This window comes from Macrobrachium nipponense, chromosome 31 (genome assembly GCF_015104395.2).
Source record: "Macrobrachium nipponense isolate FS-2020 chromosome 31, ASM1510439v2, whole genome shotgun sequence".
In the NCBI taxonomy this organism is placed as follows: domain Eukaryota; kingdom Metazoa; phylum Arthropoda; class Malacostraca; order Decapoda; family Palaemonidae; genus Macrobrachium; species Macrobrachium nipponense.
Window position 1 is genome coordinate 61876892 of NC_061093.1, and position 22481 is coordinate 61899372.

The 22481-nt window shown below is 48.4% G+C and overlaps 1 protein-coding gene across 1 annotated transcript in view; it reads right to left on the minus strand.

Annotated features, from left to right (window-relative positions):
• Positions 1-4483: 4483 nt before the first annotated feature.
• LOC135207039 (coiled-coil domain-containing protein 186-like) overlaps positions 4484-22481 on the minus strand; it is a 45289-nt gene continuing 27291 nt past the window's right edge. The window contains 6 exon segments of the mRNA XM_064238667.1: positions 4484-4636; positions 5146-5373; positions 6282-6503; positions 7072-7097; positions 7100-7193; positions 22175-22291. Of these exon segments, the coding sequence (XP_064094737.1) occupies positions 4484-4636; positions 5146-5373; positions 6282-6503; positions 7072-7097; positions 7100-7193; positions 22175-22291 (840 nt within the window).

Below are 22481 nucleotides of genomic sequence, written 5' to 3' on the forward strand. Positions count from 1 at the left end.
TCCCGAAGGACGTCTACTATCCAGTTTCTCGGCGCCGTAGCGCTGGCCAAGTCGCCCAACTGGCTCGCCAAGGGCACCCCCCACGTTCCGGCAGCTAGGTTGGATGGGGAACGCCGTCCCTAGCGTTTCCCACCTCGTTTCGACTTCTTCCAGCCCCCCCACCCCCTGGGGAAAGGAGGGCTGGGAGGAGGGCTGGTTGCGGCCTCCTCTAGCAGAAGTTGAAACTACAGGAGTCTTCACACGGGGTTTGGACGGTGCAAACCGTCTTCGCCGCCGTGGAAGCGCTAGCCAAGCTCTTTGGTTTGGCCGCAGTCGCTCGAGATTGCCCAGTAACCTTCGAGACTGCCTGGTGAACTAAGCGGTCATCTCGTCAGTGCGCCGCCTTCCACCGCCAAGCGTCCACCACTCTCCGGCCAGGAAAGAGAGCTGGGGAAATCCTAAGAGGTCCATTTCTAAGCCCGAGTGCCGCCTTCACGCCCGGCCCCCTTGGTCACTCGGGTAAGGACTGCGTCCCTACGTCGAAGAATCCCAAGTTGGCCACCCCAGAGGTTAGGCAGTCTGATGGGCGAGGTAAGAGATTGCTCTTGCCTCCAGACTGGCACAGTCTCCTAAAAGAAGCGTCGTCTTCGAGAGCAGAGCTCCCGCCCCAGAGCCGGCCGCTACTTTGGATATTGTGAGGGACAAAAATCCAACCAGGAAACTGCCTGGAATGCTGCCATAGCGGTAGATTCCAGGGCAAGTGCCTCCTGCTGCGAGAACCATAGGTTCTCCGACAGGAGCTGCTGCAGGGCACACCTGGAGTCAGCCTCGCTAACTCCGGGTTAACCTGTTTCGCAGTATCGGGTCTTCCGAAGGCACGTAAAATCGCCTCTGCCGCTGTAGAGGAGGAGGAAGCAGCTTAGAAGACCGTCCGGACTTTAGCGAATCCTCCCGTCCTGAGACGAGATTCTCCACCTGATCCAGGACCGAGTCTGCAAGCTCAGACCGCGGTAACCCCACCATCATTTTGGGTTCCCTCTTGGGACCCCAAAATGATTCGAGCCGGGACGTGGGCTATGCCGGTGGTAGCGGCGATCCTTCCGCGAGGTCATTATGCAGACGCATCAGCTTAATGACCTACGCAAGTTCCTCTGTATCTCGGGAGTTACAGCGTCTTGTGGAGTAGGACCGTCCAGTCCCTCCAGCAAGAGCATATCCCGCGATACTCCTCCTTCAGAAGGAGGAACAGCGACAGACCCCTGACGGTCGCCTCCAACTACTTGCGCGTACGTTCTTTGGTCGGTCCTAAAAACCGTGCCTGCTGAGCCGTACGGCGTCATAGCTGGTTCCACGAGGCTTGCTGCACCTCTCGTGATCGCTCCTCGGAGGTACCTCGCTCCTCCCGGTACAGCCCGAAGGAGGTTGAAGGGTATCGGGAAGAAGGCAGACCTGACGCTCCCCCCTCGCTCGCTGGCAGGACCAGCGTGCGTGGAGGGCTGCTGCTGATCGTCAACCCGCGGGTGACGGTCGAGCAGCAGGCCTAGCCTTGCCGCTCGCCTGGGGCGATTGGCTCGGCTGAGAACGTCGAGACCGATCTCTAGCGTTCAGGCGAGCTTGCCGCTGGTCACCGTCTCCGCCCGGTCCCATCGGGAGCGGCGGACGGGTGACCTGCTAGGCTCTCTGTCGCGTCGAGACCGGCCAGCGTCCTCTCGGCGCGTCAAACCGCTGGTACCAGCCGTGGCTGGTACCGGCGGCCGGGGACTCCTTCCTCGCCTCAGCCCGTGGCCGGGTCAAGTAGCGACCGTCACGTCAGCCCGAGCAGCCAGTTGATCGCTGCTAGAGCGTCCACTGGCCTGGCGCGAGTCGTGTGCACGCTCTCGCCAGTTCCTTCTGCTCCGCGCCGCTGTCTTGACGGCGAGCGAGCTCGGGCGTCAAAACTTTGGCTGGACGGTCTTCCTTGGAAGAGCGTCCACTCGGTGCTTCTCGCGAACGAGAAGCGGCCGAGACGGAACCTGGTTTAGCGGCAGAAACCGCTAGCACCAGTGAGGAGCACCACCCCCGAGACTGGTGCACCTCTGGTCCCCGTCGACTTCTTCTTTGCAGAAGAAGAGCGACTGGGCCCCGTTCCCGAAGGAACAGGAGGACCAGCAGAAGAGCTCCCCAGCTCGCCTGAGCGAGCCGGGCCCTTAGAAGATCCCGAAGGAGTCTTCTTAGGGGGGGAGGAGGCAACCTTCTTCTTCTTCGGCTGTTTAGCCTTAGAAGTCGAAGGGGAAGGAGAGGCAGCACGACGACGAAGAAGACGACAAAGACGACGACGACACCTTCTTCCTCTCTCTTCTTCTTCGCCAGGCTCCGCAGGACAGACGTCAGGTCTTCCATCCAGGAGGGAGCCGGGGCAGTTGCCGAAGCAACAGGGCCCGACTGCACCTGTCCGGAAAGACCTGAGACTGTGATCAGCACCACCAACAGTCATGGAACAACAGGAACAGGTCCGGCGGGAACAGCAGGCAAACTGGCAGGTAACATCTGAAAGTGAATGAGCAGCAGCCTGATCTGAAAAGGAATGAGCGGCTGGGACAGCAACAGGTACGGCAGGCACGGCAGGTACCACAGGAGAGCCAGGCGTCCTGTCGGCAGCTACCGTCATCCTCGGCACTGGCGGCAGGTCCAGGGGGGTACTCTTTGGGCAGCGGAAGTCCGGGGTCGGCAATACAAAGAATCCAGGTGGTGGTGGCACCGTCCTCTTTGGCACGGCAGTAATGGGTTTTTGTATAGCAGCCGTGGGTGTCACCGACATTATATGTGGTGTATACACCAGATGCGGTGGCATCTCATATGCTGGTGTCCGTTACTGTGGTTGTAGTAGTGGTCACCGCACCATGAGTGACCACTGCCGACCCCGCCAACCGCTGAATCAAACCCCTTGGATGCTCGGCACTCCCTGCAGTCCAGTCGACTCCCACACCTGTCCAGGTGTCCTTCGCTGATGGCACACCTGCGGAAGCAACAGTCGGGTTAGTTAGAGGGGTTTCCTCACGCCTGGGGGGAGAAGAACCCCCCCCAGAGCGGACGGAAGACCCCGAGTACAACTGGACGTCCGGGTAGCGGGCGCCCTCATCCACACTCGACGTCATCGAGAGAGGAGAAGGACTCCGCTACCCCCCCACCCCCCCCACATGGGGAAGGCGCGAAACATGGGGGCTGGCCGGGAGGCAGGAAAGAGGACGAAGTGTCCGTTACCAAAGGAGTCACTGGACTTTCCGATGACTTCCTGGGCGGCCTAAGTCTCTTCCTGCCCTCGTACAGCACCCACTGCGCCTCGGACCAATTCATACATACTACACAGGGCTCGTTGCGGGAGCACTCTCGCCCCCGACAACGAGTACAAACCTCGTGAGGATCCACATCGACAAACGATCTAAATCCCCCACATCTACGCCCCTCCAGCCCGGGACACACTCTACGGGCGACTGGAGGGCGTGGTGATATCTCCATTTCTTCTTCACTCATTGCAAAGATCAATAAAAGAAATGTAAAAGTACTTACAATCACTCTGATTTATACAGAAAGAGAGGGCAAATACTCAAACTCAAAGCAAACGACAAAGCGGGCAGAGCGATGACGAGCACGTCCTTCCCACACACGGCCGAAAGCAAAAGTGATTTGTTTACCTCCCAGTCGCGCGACGATTTCGGACAAGCAGTTAACTACGTTCTCCCCTTGTTCGAAGCTTACGACCGTTGTTCCAGCTGCCAGCTAGCTACTTCCTATTGTTAAAGGACCGATGGTTTGTATTACGTATCGGAACAAAGAGAGTATTGCTACAATCAAAATAAATATATGAAAATGAAAAAGAATACTGTACATGCGATTCCACTTCCATACAGAATAAGATTCGTGCCGAGCGCATTCGCTCGGCAACGAGCATACTGGTCAAAAAAAAAAAAAATAAATGAAAAGGCACTTACTTACGATTTTCATCTACACATTTTTTAACCAAAATATAAGCTCGGAGCGAGCGCTCTCCCTGCCCTCGGCACCGAGCATTCACAATACGAGGATCATTTCTGGGAAAATGAATTCCCGCACTTACGCCCTTCAGTCCAGGCACCGGGTAAATTGGAGGGCGTGGAGAAACCAAGATCCTTTAATTCACAATTGAATTCAATGGAAATAAATATGAAATGATTGTACTTACAATTCAGTTTCACTAGATAAATAGAAAAAGAAAAACACAAACCATGCGAAAGCAACGACGAAGCGGGCAGAGAGCGATGATACACGTCTACACGCCAGCAGGCCGAAAGCAAAAGTGATTTGTTTACCTCCCAGTCGCGCGCGCGCGCCTGGTCGGACAAGCAGTTAACTACCGAACCCCTTGTTCGAAAGCTTACGACCTATCCCAGCTGCCGCTAGTACCTTCCTATTGTAAAAGGACCGAAGGTTTGTATGCCGTGTCGGAACAAAAATTCATTTTAAAAAAGCAGAAATCTAAAGTTTACACTTACTTTAATGTGATGTTTTTCAAAAGTGTGTCCTCTAATACTGCTTGAAGTTTTCTATTGATTTCTAAGGAGAGGTCTAGGGTCATGTTGCCATCACGAGGTGAGGAACCATACACAGATGCCATGATTCCTCCATGCTTAATTAATTCAGCCTGCAAAATAATTCAACTTTTGAACATTTCACTTCTTTCACTGATTTTAGAGAATGTCAAATCAATACAGAACAATCTACAGTGTATAAAACACAAAACAACACCGTGCAATAATAACATTTGTTTTCAAAACTTTTAAATATTTCATATACCAATGATAAAAAACCTAACCATAAACCAGATGTGACATTACCATGCATACATCAGTAAATTATTTACCTGGCTCTTTCTCCTTGCCTTCCCAATGTTAGTGTTTGCATGCTAATACAGAAGTATCATTAATAAATTATTGCCATTTTCATTGGAGATTTAATTTGCAATTACATATACAAAGCTTATCACTGCCTGACTGTCAGCTATCTTTTTATATTTATAATTCAAAATTTATGTGTGTTTTAAACAAGCTGAAAGATCATGAGCCTCCATAACATTTTCATCAAACAACCTGAATGGCCACAAGATCCCACTAAAATCTCATAATTTCAGTAAAAATTAACTTTTAAATTTACCTTTGATGAATCTGATGCAGAGTTGGATAATGCACCAGCTTCCTCCTTCATAATGTAATGGTGAATAATTCTCGATTTCTTTTTTAACTCGGCTACCAACTGACTCACATGTTCTTCTAGGAACTCAATTTTCTCGGCTTTCTTGGCAGCATTTTTCTGAAGCTTGATTATTCTTTCTACCAAGACTTGCTGTGTTATTAAAGGGTCATTTAATGGAGGAAGAGTATCCTGAAATTAACAATAAAAATGATAGTTGGAATTAATTAAGTAATGACATTTTTAATTAATTTGTATTTTTCATAGCTAACAAACCTGAGGTCTTAACAGCAGGATAAAATCTTTTGGCACCAGCTGGAATCTCTTTAAAAACAATAAAAAATTGTAAATGCAAGGAATCTGTGGCATCTGGCATATGATACATAGTTTTGAGGTGGGGAATTCAAGACGACAGCTTGAATCTAGTGATGCATCAGTCTTTCTTCAACCTCCTTGGAAAGTAGACATTCACTTTGCTCTCCTCCTCCCAAGCCGGTTTTTTGTTGTTTTATATATTCTCCTATGCAGCCTAAGAAGTCCCGTGAGAGTCTACACATTTGTCCCGGCCTTCCAGTATTTCTGGATTCACGCTTCCTCTGGGACAGATGCAACTTGCAGATGTACTTCCAGGCCTATTCCTACTGCTTCATCATCAGGCTTTTTTGATTTATAATGCTGGCTTCCATCTCTCTCTAGGGAATACTGACCTTCAGGACACAGGGGACAGCTACATCTTGTTCCTTTCTTAGCAAATTTGCTGGCACAGAAGATTTATCCTACTGTTAAGACGAAGGTTTGTTCTGCCCATGAACAATAGGAGTTTGTATGTCAAAAGTCTATCATAAAATCAACCACTAACAAGGACACAGGAAAAACACACAAACTGTGGTTTACTTAAATTTACATACAGTCCAACCACAAAGTATGCTCATCAAAATTAATTCCATCCTTCAAATGTTACAAAGGTTGACATCATATACTGTACCAGCTTTAAAATACTAAAGGCTGTGTCTGTATGTGCATACATAGTCGATGACCATCTAAAAAAATAGCCAATAAATAACAAAACAATAAAATCTTATTACTGAATATAAAACTACCTGTGAAGGAACATTGCTTCCATTTGTATTTTGGTATTCTATAGTATTCAAAGATGTGTTAGACGATGCTCTTGAGCCCTGGGATAATGAGTCATGAGGGGTAGCTGACTGTGATGATCGACCACTAAGTACTCCACCACTGCTACTGCCATTTCCACCAATACTACAATCATCCTGCTGCTCTAACCGTCTCCTGAGTTTCTGCACCTCACGCATCATATCCTGTACAGCACATACAATTCAGTATCTCAGTATCAATCCTAAGTATTTCCAGCATTTATTCCATCATAATTTCCTTCAACATGAACTACAATTTTTTTAAAGAATACAATATTTTATACAATATTATTGGAACTGGCATAAAATACATCTTAACAAAATAAAACACCTATATTTGTATTATTACCCTCAAGGCAAGGCATGGAAATCTTTTAGAAACTTGCAACTCTGTCGCTTCTTATATGTAAGAACACTTTAAGGTAAAAAAGGATAAGTAAATTCAATTATCATATCAACCTCAGGTGGGGGTGTAAGTGGATTTGTCAGCCGATTGATGTAAAGTAAGTACTTAATGTTTATGACTGCATTTGTGTATAGCTAAACTGAAAATCTAATAATAAAAATCAATGTGGGCTGAGAAGTCCCCTTAAGAGGAGGCAGCTTCACCCAGGGATGGAGAGGAATTACTGTACTGTACAGTGATTTACAATAAAACCATACAACGTAACAAAAAATTACAATAATTAAGCAACACAGTACAATATACTGTTTAAAAAGGACAGTCACAAACCTTCAAGGAATTTGCATTTTTCCTTTAAGAACTTGAATTTCATTTTCCAAGTCTGAAATTTTTATGGTGAGTTTCCTCGTTTCTTCTATTTTCTCAGCTAGTTGATTTCGAAGGCTCTCAACCTGGAAGAGAAAAAAAAATTAAAGTTTGACTTAGAAATATCAATGCTATCATAAGCTTACCATAATATATTAAATAAAAATACCTTTTAAAAATGACAATTTGTCGAAAATTGCATTTTTCCTAAACTATACAAACCTGAGGTCCTTTAACAATAGGAAGTAGCTAGCGGCAGCTGGAACGGTCGTAAGCTTCGAACAAGGGGAGAACGGTAGTTAACTGCTTGTCCGACTGTTGCGCGCCGCGCGACTGGGAGGTAAACAAATCACTTTTGCTTTTGGCCCATGCAAAATACGCAGAGTGAGGGGTGGCATGGAAGGGGAGGGGGACTATATGTAAAGGACCTCAGGTTTGTATAGTTAGGAAAAATGCAATTTTCGACAAATTGTCATTTGTTCCGATACGTAATACAAACCATCGGTCCTTTAACAATAGGAAGACTCACTTCTTGGTGGAGGAATCTGAGTCTTTTGATGAACAGACTGGTGTTCGTCCATCCCTGGAATGCCTCCCTGGTCGTAAGAGCGAGGGAGGGATCCAAGCCTCTGTCCGATTGATCGGGGTGTGCACCGACAGGATCAATGGTCAGACCTCTGGGCCGAGTACTAAGAGAGAGGCAAGCGTATCTCTTCGTACCAGCAAGCAAGAACTTGTTCCTGTTTGCAAGAGGCAACATAAAGTATGGGTTGTCTCTAGCTGGCATCCACTTCCTCCCCCTTGTTGGAGGAAGTGGTGGATATACGCTCCTATCCCTAGTGAAAGGGATAGGATGGGGCTCTGTTGAGTAGCTCACCTGCATTTGTCCTTATCCAACAGGGTGACGACCGTGTCCCTCTACCCACAGGTAGAGGGGAAGAAAAAGATGGGAAGAGGAGCCAGTCACACTCATTCACTCATCCATTCTTACGGTCACACCAGGACTCGATGCTGTTCAGCCTTGCGACGAGGGTCTGGGTTCGCTACACAACGTGTTGAGCAGCCACACGGGTCCCAAGGAAAAAGATCCAAGGACCTGTGGGCAATATACCCGAAGGTAAAAGGAAGGGCATGTAAAATTTTTTATGGTTGGTTGGACCAGACCCCGTGCCCTTCAGTTACCTGCGCCACGGAGAAGTTCTTGCGGACAAGGCAGCATCTCTTCGCATCGAAGGCGGTGAAGTCCATTAGGGAGGGGATTGTGAACGACTCGAAACGATCGTCAGGGACCGAAGGGTTCTGATTCTTCGCTACGAAGTTTCGGTACGAAATCGAGCGTTGCGGATCCCCATCCCCTGGATGCTTGACTTCGCAGAAGAAGTCATGCAGTTCCTCAGAGGAAAAGAAGGAAATAGTCGCATGACCTATCCCTCTTCTCTACTTCGGTGATGTCCAGTACCCATACTGGTCCTGTCCAGTTTGACCACGAAGGTACTCTCGCATTCACCTCCTATCCCCATGCAGCGAAGTTCTCGGTAGTGGATAGGACACCGACACTCAATGGTGGGTGTCGATGGTATGGGTACTGTGACAAGCTATTAAAACGAAGTAATGATTGCTCTGTAACAACCGAACTAAGTCAACAGCGTAGTTCGTAACTGACTCGGGCGCTCTGACAGCTGCCGACTGACTGCGTTCGGTAGGAGGCAAGTTGTCCAAGCATCCGAGTAAGTCACGTGACCTTGCACCTTTAAAGGGTTATGCCGAGAGACCAAACAAATAATGTATTTGTTTGTCACCAATGCCGGACAGCGAGGTGATGATTCTCTTAAGGCATGTGCCCAACAGGCGAAAGTCAATTGCCTTCTAGAGACCGAGGTCCCTGAAGGCAAAACATCTCATGGTTGTTGAATCTCAGCTAAGGAGAAACAACACTATGTACCGTGAAGACGAAGGTAGATATTGAATGCAACCTAAGTCTTCACAGACGAATCGAGAGAAGGATTCTCAAGATTCATAGCCTGTGCTTACAAATGACTGAAAACGCTAACCGCTATTTCATTGCTGTCCGGTGAGAAGTCGTAGTTGCAATGAAAGCGGGGCGTTCTTCAGTAATGAAAACACAGGGGAAAGCCGCCTGAAGAACTGCTTCTCATGGGCTGAACATTTGGAAGTAGAACTGTCAGGTCGGAGAGTAGGCGATGTCTGCTGACACATCTTGTAATTCGGGTTGAACAATGAACAATTGTTTACACCTACGAATACGAGATATTTTGAAGACAAACTCAGATGTCTGCAAAATCATTCGCATTATCGCAGTGCGATGCAGCGGGAGACTTGTACAGACTTCTGTTACCGTGCGGTAAACAGAAAGATGAAAGAGTCCAAGAGATATCTCTTGAAAATTCTCGCAATGTCGAACGGCGATGGAATCTAGCGTCACAGCAGTAGATGGTCCTTCATTATTGCGAGAATCCCCTTAATCAGAGACCTTAAGTCCATGATTGTTGGGCAGAGATACGGTTCGGTAGTCAATCAAAGCAGGGGAGAGAGAGACATAACTGACCGTGCATCTCGGATGGCCCAGCTGATAACTGAGCTGCTATCAGGCAGTTCAATACGCAGTAGTTGAGCCTGAGCTCTCGCTGACCTCGTTATCCTGAGTTGCCAGGTAATCCATTATTCCACGAAGGAATGCGTTCGGCTAGAAACTACCGAGCATAAAAGATATGCTCGGCAATTATATTTAGGCGAAACGAATTTCGGTAAATATAAAAGTTGAAATGGTGTTGTCGTGACAAACCATAAGTATATAAAATTGAAACTGAAAACTCCTGGGAGGTTGCAGGCAACCCGAGTTGCAGTTCAATTAGAATACTTCTCTTCTAAGTCGCAATCCGTAGATTAACTAGGATATGCGCCTACCCCTCGGACAATTCAACTGCTTAGTAGAAAATCATGTCGCGAGGTTAATATACGTAGTATATTTGTAGGATTCTGAACAACGATCCTCCATCCAAAATTCTTTCCTTCAAGAAAACAAAATAAGGATTGGAGATCGACCACCTTCGATTTCTATCAAAGAGAGTGAAGGAGAAGTCTTCCTCGAAGGAAAGCTTCAATGGTGAAAGAATACTAAGACGATAGTTCAAGCCAAACTGGATATTCCCGTCCGATCTTCTCTATTCCAGGTTGGTCGCCTACTGTGAGATAGTTTCTTTCAGCAGCAGTCTTCTTCCCAATGCTAGAAATTCCAGGAATTCGAGCATAGGCGAGGTTCCCCAATTATCGTGTAACATATCGGGGATTCTTGTCTCGCTCACTTTGGACCGTGGTCTCGCCTAAGTGTTTGGAGATTGTAAAAAACTCGAACACTCTGAATGCGCTAGAAATTCCGTAGAATTCTAAGCAGTCCTGCGAAACCCCCACCGAATTCGTCAAACGATATCGGCTGGTGGTCCTCTCGATTCCCGTAGAAATCGAGAATGGGGCAGGATCCCTCCTCAACGACCGGGGCTTACGTCAGGTAGGACCCGAAGGTCCCCCCGGTAGCGCAGTCCTAACGTGGGATCCTACAGAGAAATCTCTGTAGGATCCCTCCCCTTTCCCTCGTAGCCGTAAGGAGAGAGGGAATGGGGGAGGAATTGGATACTTGCTCGCTTCCCAGTGGAACTAGCAGTTGGAGAAGAGTAGGAGCAGCCATCGCCTTGCGGCGATGGCCTCTCAGTCTGGGAAAACGTATCGTCAGGAGAAAACGTTTTCCCGCGGAGGGTTACGAACTAACTCACTGTAGGTAAGGGTCTGCCGCCACTGTGAACGTCGTCTGGGTGGGGCTGATCGACACCTGACAGGAGAGAGCCGATACCGTCCCCCTCCGACTCATTCCAGTCCTCGTCGAGGTCGAAACCTCTCAGGAGGACCGAAGGAGTATGGAATTTTTATTCTAAAATTAATATTAATAATACTTACCTGTATAATTTATCTAGCCCTAAATCCCCAAAAACCGCACCAAAATTTACCACATTGGCAACCCTGTTACCTCCTATTCTGTCCGCCAGTTGGCAACACTGTCGTTGACAGATACGAAAACCTTCCCTCAAATCAGTTGTGATAGGCGATCGTGGGGTAGGATGGGTGGGACTAGATAAATTATAACAGGTAAGTATTATTAATATTAATTTTAGAATAAAAATTCCATATTAATAAACATTACCTTAATATAATTTATCTAGCCCGATTAACCATTGAAAAGGAGGAGGGAATCTGAATATTTCCCCAATTTCCCGCGGACAGAATAGGAGAAAACAAACAAAGAAATATATATCATAGGCAGTCAAAACTCAACCCAAGGTCAAAGATACTAACAAACTCAAAGTCTCCTACCATAATGAAGCCACCAACTGCGGTAGCACAGGACAAGGAGTAAGTGCATAGTCAGTCCGTCTGTACTAAAGTCAGGTGACCGACCAGGTGACCAGTCAGACGAATTGCGGACAGCAAGGCTGCACCCTGAAGACTATCAAGCACTATTCTTTCCCTAAAGGATGAGTGTCTGGACTGTCTGGGCGATTCAAAGCTAAGCAAACCTTGGGGGTGTATCAACGCAACCCGAACCGTCGCCAGCAACGATCGGCTCATGAGCAACTCCTAACTCGAGCTTTCTGGTGCCAAGAGAAAGGAGCGCGGAGCAAAAAGGCGATTCAGTCCCGAAGGACGAATGCCTGACAGTCCAACCTGGTCTCATGTTACACGATCATCGGGGGTGTATCAACGCAACCGACTTCGTCAACAAGAAACTCAGGGCTACTAAATGTCGCCTGATCTCCACGAGTGTCTGACTCTGAGAAGACAGGTGAGAAAAAAGTAGATGGTGAGCGAGTCACCAGATGACAGCAGACGATCCATCGACTAATTCCCTGTCCAGGACAGTGGAAGAAGCAGGAGTCGTCAGGACAAGCGAACCAGTGGCTAGTCCTAGGTCAGCATCGACTCTGGGAGAAGCGTAGTCGCCAGTGCCGACAACCCAGTGGCTGGAACCATTTCACACTGAAAATGGAAGCAGCATGAGTTGCCAAGCAGTCAGTCCTTGTCATCAAAAACACCTAAATACCAAACTGCCTAATTCCCATTATAACTATGACAAAAACTGCCTTGTGTTATAATACAAAAACAAAAAATATATACAACAAAACAAAAATTAATGAATAATATACAGGTAGCAACCAAACGTAAAACAGGAAGACTACCTAATTCTCCTGTCTGACGACCTGTTCCTGCCATCACCAACGGGCCCAAAGAACGAAGGTCGCCTAGAACTAGAGAAATATCCCTCAAGTAAAAAGAGGCAAAAACAGAATTAGAACGCCAAGTCGACCGCCTTCAAGCACCTTGGCGACTGAGACGTTCTTCATAAAAGCTACTGATGTAGCAACTGCTCTAATACTGTGTGCTCTCGGCGTCTGGTCTTCCCCAGCAGCCGAACCACCAGTTTTAACGATCAGATCTCTGAGAAAAAGGATACACCATTCTTTGAAATAGGTCTCTTGACATTTCGGGGTGAAACAAACAGATGACGGGGATGACCCTGAATGTCCTTCGTGCGGCGTAAAATAACATGAGAGCGCCCTAACAGGGCAAAGAACTAATTCCTCATTTAAATTACCAACAAAGTTGACCAGCGACTTCAGTACGAAAGACCTGGGAATGGGATTATCAGACGATTCAGTCTTTGCGACAAATTCAGGAAGGTATGACAAAATCATGTCTTGTCCAGATCTGGCAACCAGAAAAGAGAGTGCTTGCAGTTCACCCACCCTCTTGGCTGTAGCCAGTGAGACAAGGAGGAGTGTCTTAGAAGAGAGGTCCCTAAATTTGGCAGAATTCAGAGGCTCAAACGGAGGGAACCTTAAGGCTTGAAGGACTTTGTTAACGTCCCATGTCGGAGGCGAAACACTGCGGCCTGGGTCGAGATAGGGAAAAAGATCGAAGTAAATCTCTAATGACATAAGATGAAGAGATCTCAGGAAGCCTTGCCTTAAAAACATAGGAAAGCATAGACCTATAACCCTTAATGCACGAAGGTGACAGGGCCCTGTCATGATGTAAATGAACTAAAAACTCCGCTACTTTCGGTAAGGAAGGTCTAGAAATTGAATGTTCTTGAGACTTACACCAACGTCTGTAAACCGACCATTAGCCTGATAATTTACTCTGGTTGATTGCCAGCCTGGCAAGAGCCAACTGCTCGCGCCACTCTGGAGGAGAACCCTTCGTGCTTGGAGAACCTCCTGACAGTCTCCAGGCATGAAGATGAAGCATGTGGAGCCTCTGATGGAACCGATGAAAATGGGGTTGTTTGAGAAGATCTGGTCTCTCTGGTAGGCGAATGGGGGGTTCCACCAGTGCTTCCAGAAGGTCGGGAAACCACTCCTGTGGCCAGAAGGGGCGATCAAGGTGAGATCCAGACGCTTGGTTGCCCTCACTTTGTTGAGGACTGACCTCACCAGAGAGAACGGAGGAAAAGCATAGGCTTGAAGTCCCTCCCAGTCCTGCAAAAGAGAGTCTGTCCCGGCACTCTGAGGAGTCTGGTAAGGGGCGAAGAATATCTGGCACGAAAACCGTTCAGTGGGGTGGCAAACAGATCGACTGTGACAGGCCATTTCTTCCTGAGGCTGTCGAAGACTTCCTGGCAAAGTGTTCCCCTCCGACCCTTGAACTTCGTTCGGTCTCGACAAGGCGTCTGCTAAGACGTTGTGATGGCCCAGGATAAACTGAGGGACCAACGTAATCCCCCTGTCTTCTGCCCAACACAGGATTGATCGGGCTTCTTGAGTGAGAAGATCAGACTGTGCGCCGCCTTGGTTTCTCAAGTACGAGACTGCTGTGGTGTTGTCGACAAGATCGCGACAACCGACTCTAACAGTTGTTCCTGAAATGAAAGAAGGCCTAGGTACACTGCCCTCAGTTCCCTCCAATTTATTGACATGCTCCTCTCCTCCTCTAACCAAAGGCCCGAAGCGGCTTCGGAGCCCAGGTGTGCGCCCCAACCTTGATCCGAGGCGTCTGACCAAAAACATTAGGTCCGGAGGAACCGAAAGAAGAGATGTCCCTGACTTGAGGCGGTGAACTTGCATCCACCAACGGAGATCCTTCCGACATTGTGGAGAAGAGGCGACTATCGTGTCCTCGGACAGAACGAAATCCCATGACTGGCGAAGAGTGTCGACTGAAGGACCTCCCATTCTGAGACGACCTCCGGGAACCAGTTGGATGAGGGATGACAAATGGCCCAGGAGAGACCTCCAAAGAGAAACTGGCTGCGTTACGGAGGACAAAAATTCTTCGATCAGACTCAGAAGCTTGTCTATCCGTTCCGAGCGGGAGAAGCCCTCAAAATCTGGAATTCAAAACAATCCCCAGATAAGTCATGATCTGGCAAGGGATTAGATTGGACTGTCGAAGTTGACACGAATTCCCGCCCAACTCGACACAAAGAGACAGAACTATCTCCCTCGACCGGAGACATTTCTCTAGAGATTCGGCCTGGACTAGCCAATCGTCCAGATACCGAAGCATCCTTACATTTAACTGATGCAGAATAGCTGAAACAGGAGCCATCACCCGAGAAAAGACCTGTGGAGCAGTGGTGAGGCCGAAACAAAGTCTTGAACTGGAAACTCCCGAGTCCGTGAAAAACCGAAGGTAAGGTCTGCTTCTTGGATGGATGGGGATTTGCAGATAAGCATCCTGCAGATCGATGGAAATCATCCAGTCCCCCCCCCTCCTGACTGATGAAAGAACAGTCTGGACCGTCTCCATCCTGAACTTGGACTTTAGAATGAACTTGTTCAAAACCGAAAGATCTATGATGGGGCGCCAGGCACCCGAGGCCTTTAGAACTACAAACATCCGAGAGTAAAACCCGGGAGAAGGAGGAGCTCGCTCTATGGCATCCTTCTCCAAGAGGGCCGAAAGCTCTTCTCCAAGGCTTGACCCCTGATTGAGTGAGGGGAATAACTGCTGAACTCGAGAGGACGATTGGAAAGTGGAGGTCTGGAAACAAAAGGGATCTCGTAACCTTCCTTCAGGACCTCCACCACCCAAGCATCCACCGCTCTCTCCCTGCCAAGCTGACCAATGGCTGGGAGAGACAAGCTCCTACTGCGGTCTCCAGGCGAGGTGATGACTCCTACTTCCGAAAAAATTCTTACGCAGAGACAAGGAAGAATAAGAAGAAGAAGAAGAAGGTCCTCCTGGAGGTTGAGCTCTTTCTCTGCCCTTGGAGCCACGCCAAGAACCTCTCCCGCGTTTCAAAGGGTGAGCACCAGAGGATGAAGAAGAGGCACCAGCAACCTGAGATGTATTCTGGAAAAAAGAGCCAGAAGGAGGTTGTTGGGCTGGAGCAGAAGGTACAGATCTGGTCCTAAACTTACGCTTACTCCTTGAAGGAACGGGAGGAAGACCAGAGGAAAAAGCTCTTGATAAGGCCCAGTGAGCTTGGGAAGAGGCATCACCTTGATGTTCCTTCAAAACCTCAGAAAGCACAGAAATATCGAAAAGGAAATCGCCAAAAGGAGAAGAGGACAACAGACGGGTTCTCTGAATCTCCGATACAGAGGAGGGTAACTGCGACAAATACAGGTTACGCCTTAGAGAAACAAGAAAGGCCTGCATTGAAGCAGCAAGCTCGTTCTGATGTACAGAAGCGATTGAAATGGATGAGCAGAATTTCTCAAAAAGAGGAGCATCAGGAGGAACAAACGGAGTCCTTGATATACATTAAAAGCCCTCCGAGAACCCACATATTGAAGGATTGAGCTTCTTGTAAGGAGCTCATAACAGCCTCCATAGCAATAAAATCTTCAATTGAGACAGAGACCGAAGCCTTAGAAGGCAAGGGTTGACTTGAAAGTCGGACAAAATCAGGATTTGGCTTGGTGGGGTCGAGAGAATGAAGAATCATCCGCCACCTGGTAAACTCCTCTCCGGTGTCGTAGAAGAGAAGAGAGCTTCCTCTTCCCTTCCCCGATCACCTTCGAAAGTTTAGCGGCAACGTCCGTTCTCACTCTCGCGAACCTCTGGGCAAAGGGAAAACGTAAAAATTCCCGTGACCGGGAAGGACCGTCAAGAAAAATCCCTTCTGTAATACAACGAGGCGGAGGCTGCTTCTGCTCTTTAGGCCTCGCTTGAGGAAGAAAACTCAAAATTAAATCAAAAAGTTTCTTGAATTCTACATCATGACATCCATTCGAGGAAACATCAATATCACACGAATCCACGTCATCATCATCGTCAGATCCTAACTTAGAAACTTCCTCTGAAGTAAAATCCTGACGACTAGCTATCTTAGGTCTGACACTAATATCCCTCCCCCCTTCTCCTAAATAAGCGCCCTTTGGCACTGTTACGGGACTAACAGGGGACACGTTGGGTAAAGATTCGTTAGGCACCTGCCCGGACCGGATCCCCCCTAGGCCTTCGCCACGACGGGGTTCACAAGCGGGGTATCTGTCGCACCGTTACCCATGGTGCTGTCGACAGGTACCTGACGAGGAGCTGAAAATGAATCTAAAAGTGTGTTAGACATTCTCGTAAAGGCTTCTTGAAAATTCTCTGACAGATTGTTAAACTTAGCAGAAATATCTCTATCTAGACTAAGCTGTAATTTCTTAAAATTCTGTTTCCAGGTAGTTTCCATTGCCAAAATCTTCGAATCTACATCAGAAATAACTTCACTAATTACCGGTTGTACAGGGGGCAAAGCATCAATTAATTCGGAATCGGAGTCGTACGATACCGAAACCGAAGAGCCAGAATCATAAGCGCCAAGTCAAAGAATTCGTTAGATACAGTTTTAGCAATCGATTTCTTTTTCTCCTTGACCGATCTTTTACGCTGCAAGATTGTTTGGCGTTTCATATAAGCAGTCATATCCTCGTCAGACCAGGGCTTACATACGTCACAACGAGAAGTCAAGTCACAAACCTGTCCACGACAAGAGCTACAAATGTCATGGGGTTCATACTCCCTGCTACTCATCCTTGTCCCACAAACCGGGCAGTTCCTGATGTTGCTGGCAGAAGGAAGCATCATAATTTCTTGGTAATCCATTGTAGAATTGGACAGGTCAGTAGTTCCGGGTCGCGCAAAAGTTCGTAATTTAAGATAAGAACCACAACAGAAATCAAAGTTAATTCACTATTTCGTGATGTAATGCGTGAGTGGTAATTCATATAAAGTCTCATTTAACAAATAATGAAAGCTTTAAAGGCACAAAAATGTTTAAGGAAATTTATAAAGAGCGGCCGTGATGTAAACAACACGGCCGCTCGTTAACAACTGATTTGAGGGAAGGTTTTCGTATCTGTCAACGACAGTGTTGCCAACTGGCGGACAGAATAGGAGGTAACAGGGTTGCCAATGTGGTAAATTTTGGTGCGGTTTTTGGGGATTTAGGGCTAGATAAATTATATAAGGTAATGTTTATTAAATATTTAAACGGTGTCCGAAGACACGTAAAAAAACGCCGCTGTCGCAGTAGAGGAGGTGGAAGTAGCTTGATCGACCGGCCAGAACTGAGAGAGCCTTCTTGTCCGGAGACGAGAGACTCTGGTTCGAGACAGAATCGGCAAGCTCCGATCGCGGCAGACCCACCGTCGGTTTGGGTTCCCTCTCGGGCCCCAAAACGACTCGAGCAGAGACGTGGGCTCTGCTGGTGGGAGCGGCAATCCTTCCGCAAGGTCATTATGCTGACGAATCAGCTTAATGACTTCTGCAAAATTCCTCTGTATCTCGGGAGTAACCGCGTCTTGCGGAGTAGGACCGTCCAGTCCCTCCAGCAAGAACAGATCCCGAGATACTCCTCCTTCAGAAGGAGGAACAGCGGCAGACCCCTGACGGTCGCCTCCAGCTACTTGCGCGTATGTCCTGGTCGGTCCTAGAACCGTGCCTGGTCCATATGGCGTCATAGCGGGATCGCGAGCGGCGCACCTCTCGCGATCACTCATAGGTAACCCCGCTCCCCCCGGGGTACCCCAGGAGGGTTAAGGTACAGGAGAGGCAGACCTGACGCTCCCCCCTAGCTCGCTGGCAGGACCAGCGTGCTTGGAGGGCTGCTGCTGATCGTCAACGCCGCGGTGGCGATCGAGCAGCAGGCCTAGCCTTGCCGCTCGCCTGGGGCGAGAGGCTCGGCTGAGAACGTCGACGCTGATCTCTAGCGTCAGGCGAGCTGTTGCTGGTTACCGTCTCCGCCCGGTCCCGATGGGAGCGGCGTCAGGTGACCTGCTAGGCTCGCTGTCGCGGTGAGACCGGCGAGCGTCCTCTCGGCGTGTGCGAGCCGCTGGTACCAGCCGTGGCTGGTACCGACGGCCGCGGGGGACCCCTTCCTCGCCTCAACCCGTGGCTGGTCAGCGACCATCACGTCAACCCGAGCAGCCAGCTGGTCGCTGCGAGAGCGTCCACTGGCCTGGCGAGAGTCCGTCTGCACGACTCTCGCCAGTTCTTCTGCTCCGCGCTTCGGTCTTGACGGCGAGCGAGCTCGGGTGTCAAGACTTTGGCTGGACGGTCTCCCGCGGGAGACCGTCCACTCGGTACTTCTCGCTAACGAGAAGCCGAGGCGGATCCTGGTTTAGCGGCAGAACCGCTAGAACCAGGCGAGGAAGTGCCAGCCGAAGCTGGTACTCCTCTGGTCCCCGTCTTCTTCTCCTTGGTAGAAGAAGAGACGGGCCCTGTTCCCGAGGGAGCAGGAGGACCAGCAGAAGAGCTCCCCGAATCGCCGGAGCGAGACGGGCCCTTAGAAGGTCCCGAAGGAGCCTTCTTAGGGGGGAAAACCCGGGTTACCAGCTGGTCGCTGCAAGAGCGGCCGCTGGCCTGGCGAGAGTCACCTGAGCGGCTCTCACCAGCCTTCTGCTCCGTGCCGCGTCTTGGCGCCGAGCGAACTCTGGCGCCGAAACTTGGTTGCACGGTCTCCCGAGGGAGAACGTACACTCGGGATCTCTCGCGAACGAGAGACCGAGCCGGAACCTGGCGTAGCGGCATCGCCGCTAGCACCAGGCGAGGAAAGTACCAGAGCTAACCGATACTCCTCTGGTCCCCGTCTATCTCTTCCCTACGGAAGGGGAGACGGGCCCCGCTCCCGAAGGAGCAGGAGGACCAGCAGAAGGACCCCCCCGTCCCACCGGGGTGGGACGGGCCCTTAGAAGTTCCCAAAGGAGACTTCTTAGGGGGGAAGGCAGCTTCTTCTTCTTCGGCTTATGGGCCTTAGAAGTCGAAGGGGAAGAGGCAGCAGCAGACGATGAAGACGAAGATGACAGCTTCCTTTCTTCCTCTTCCTCGTCAGCTCACGCAGGACAGTCGTCAGGTCCTCCATCCAGGCCGGAGCCGGGGCTATTGCCGAAGCAACACAGCCCGACTGCACCTGTCCGGAAGGACCTGGGACTGGGGAAGACACACCGTGGGCAGGACCAGCATGGACAGGCTCAGGAACCAGGAGCGACAGGAACAGCAACCAGCTCAGGAGCGGCAGGAACAGCGGCAGCGGTAGAACCCAGAAGGGACAGCCAAGCCAACGCGGGGAATCACATCAGCTGGCAGGTACGGCCAGGCCCACCCGCGATCGCCTCGTAGAATCATCGGCAGCCAGCGAACCTGGGTACTGGCGGCCGGTCCAGGGGCGAGCTGCTGGAACAGCGGAAGTCTGGGGCAGGCAACACGAAGAAAACAGGCGGCGGCGGGCGGCAACCCCCTCTCGGTACGGCGGCGGCCCTAGTAGCGGCAGACGGCGTCACCGACACAGCATGGGGAGTGTAGTAGACCAGGAGGGGGGGGAGCAGCAATAAGCGGCCGTGGTAGTAGTGGAGACCGCCCCAGACCTCGCTAGACGCTGCAGCAGCCCGTGGATGCTAGGCACGCCCTGCCGCCGCGGTGGGTCCATACCTGTCCAAGGTCGTCCCCCACGGATGTAGCCCCTGCGGTAGCATAGATAGATTAGTAAGAGGGGTTCCCTCACGCACGGGGGGAAGACATGCCCCACCCCGAACGCAAGGAAGACCCCAAATACAAAATACAACGAAGAAGCTGAGCGGGGGGCAGGAAGGAAGACGAAGAATCGGATACCAAGGGAGTCGCGGGAGAGCTTTCCGACGACTTCCTGGCAGACCTTTCGCTTGGCTACCCCTAGCACAGCAGTGAAAAGTAATATGAAAATGAACAGAATACTGCCCTTGCGATTCACTTCATAGAACTTAAAGGGGAAAAAATCAATTCCCGGGTAAGAACGGAAACTTGATCCAAATAATATGATGCTATCATAAATATATATGAAAATGAAATAGAATACTGCACATGCGATTTAAACTTTCACAGAAAAATAATCGTAAGGATCAATTCCCGGGTAAGAGCGAAAATTGATCCAAATTAAATTTATGCAAATAAATAAATGAAAATGAAAAGAATACTGCATTGCGAATCCACTTTCATTGCATTTTATCATACAAAAATAAAAGGCTCGTGCCGAGCGCAATCACGCTCTCGGTAACGAACGCACAGGGCAAAAATATAATGAAAAAAGTACTTACATTTTTCAATTACACACTTTCGCCCAAAATACATGACTCGGCGCGAGAGCGCCGACCCGCCCTCGGCACCGAGACATAATTCAAGGGTTCAATTCATGAAAAAGAGAGGAAATCGCCGCATCTACAGCGATAGCTCCATGTTGGTTCATAATTAAGTAATGAAAATGAAAACAGTGTACTTACAGTTTCATTTTCAAGTCAAACAAACCATTAGTAGAAAACACAATATAAACAAAGCATACGACGATGAAGCGGGCAGAGAGCGATGACGAACACGTCCTTCACACCCGCGGCCGAAAGCAAAAGTGATTTGTTTACCTCCCAGTCGCGCGGCGCGCAACTGTCGGACAAGCAGTTAACTACCGTTCTCCCCTTGTTCGAAGCTTACGACCGTTCCAGCTGCCGCTAGCTACTTCCTATTGTTAAAGGACCGATGGTTTGTATTACGTATCGGAACAAATATGAGTACTAAAGATTATATATATTTTTAGTACAATTAAGGCATACAGTAATTGGGTGTCACTGACAAATAAATTATGGAATGAGTACTCAAAACTTAGAAAATAAGTAAGGAATGAAGGATGTCTAATTGGACCCCAAGCAAAAGATTTTGGAGGGTCTTGGTTTAAGGCAAAGGCACAGCACAAATCTCAAGAACATTAATCATACAGTACTGCCAATTGCCACTAAGCATGCTGCAAAAAAAAAAAAAACAAAAAAAAAAAAAAAACAAAAAAAAAAAAAAAAAAAAAAAAAGTGTATGAGGTGATGAAAACAGTAATGGAAAGGAGCACAATACTCCAAACAAATATGGCACTACAGAAAGGAGGGGATGGACAAAGGCAAACATAAGCAAATAATAATGATGTCTTCCACCATGTGAGATGACGTGTAAAATTTGTACCGAGTAAAATATAAAGAAAAATCTATGTTTGTTAACCAACATAGTACAGGCAGTCCCTGGTTATAAGCAGCCTCAGTTATCGGCGATCTAGGGGCGCCGAAATTTGCCAATTTCCAGTTATCGGTGCCGATAATAGAGTATTGTTCCAAATACACACTTAACAGAGGTACCAATACCAGTTATTGAAAATCTCTGCTTATCAGTTATCAGATATTTTCATTTGTCATCAAACCATCAGAGGCGCATCCCCACGGATACCTGGGGGCTGCCTTATATTCATATAAGAAAGCCTAAGTTCTCTCTAAAATAACAGTCATGGAGGTAAAAACATTGAGTGACAATGACTGACATAACAATTGAACAGGTGGATATGCAGCCTAAGCAAGAACTTGAACAAATGATTCACCAGATGACTATTGCATAACTTACTTGCTGTTTCACTGCTATAAAGGGTCTTATAAAATGCACCTAATGTGAAAATAGCCGTGCTAAACAATTCAACATAAAGAACTGGCAATCTCATTGGTCCAGCAGTAGAAAAGTTCTGGTAATAAGTTAATTTTAAGCAACAAAGAATAGTTTTCCTTACCTGAGCATTCTGATTTTGATTTTCCTTAGTGAGATCAGATTTTAGCTTTGACTTCTGTGCCCTGACTTCTTCCAGCTCTGTTTTCACTTCTTCACGTTCAATTTCTAATAACTGTGCCTGAACAAAATGACAAAATATACTTTTAATGTGATTTCACAAGCTAAAGGTAATTTCACAAGCTATTATATTCTATGAAAGCAAGTCATCATTGCACTTGATTTCACTGGTATTTTTTCTGAAAATGTTAAGTCTTTTTCCAAGGACACTGACTGCTCTTTCCTGCCAAAATCTCAACACAAAGAACTAC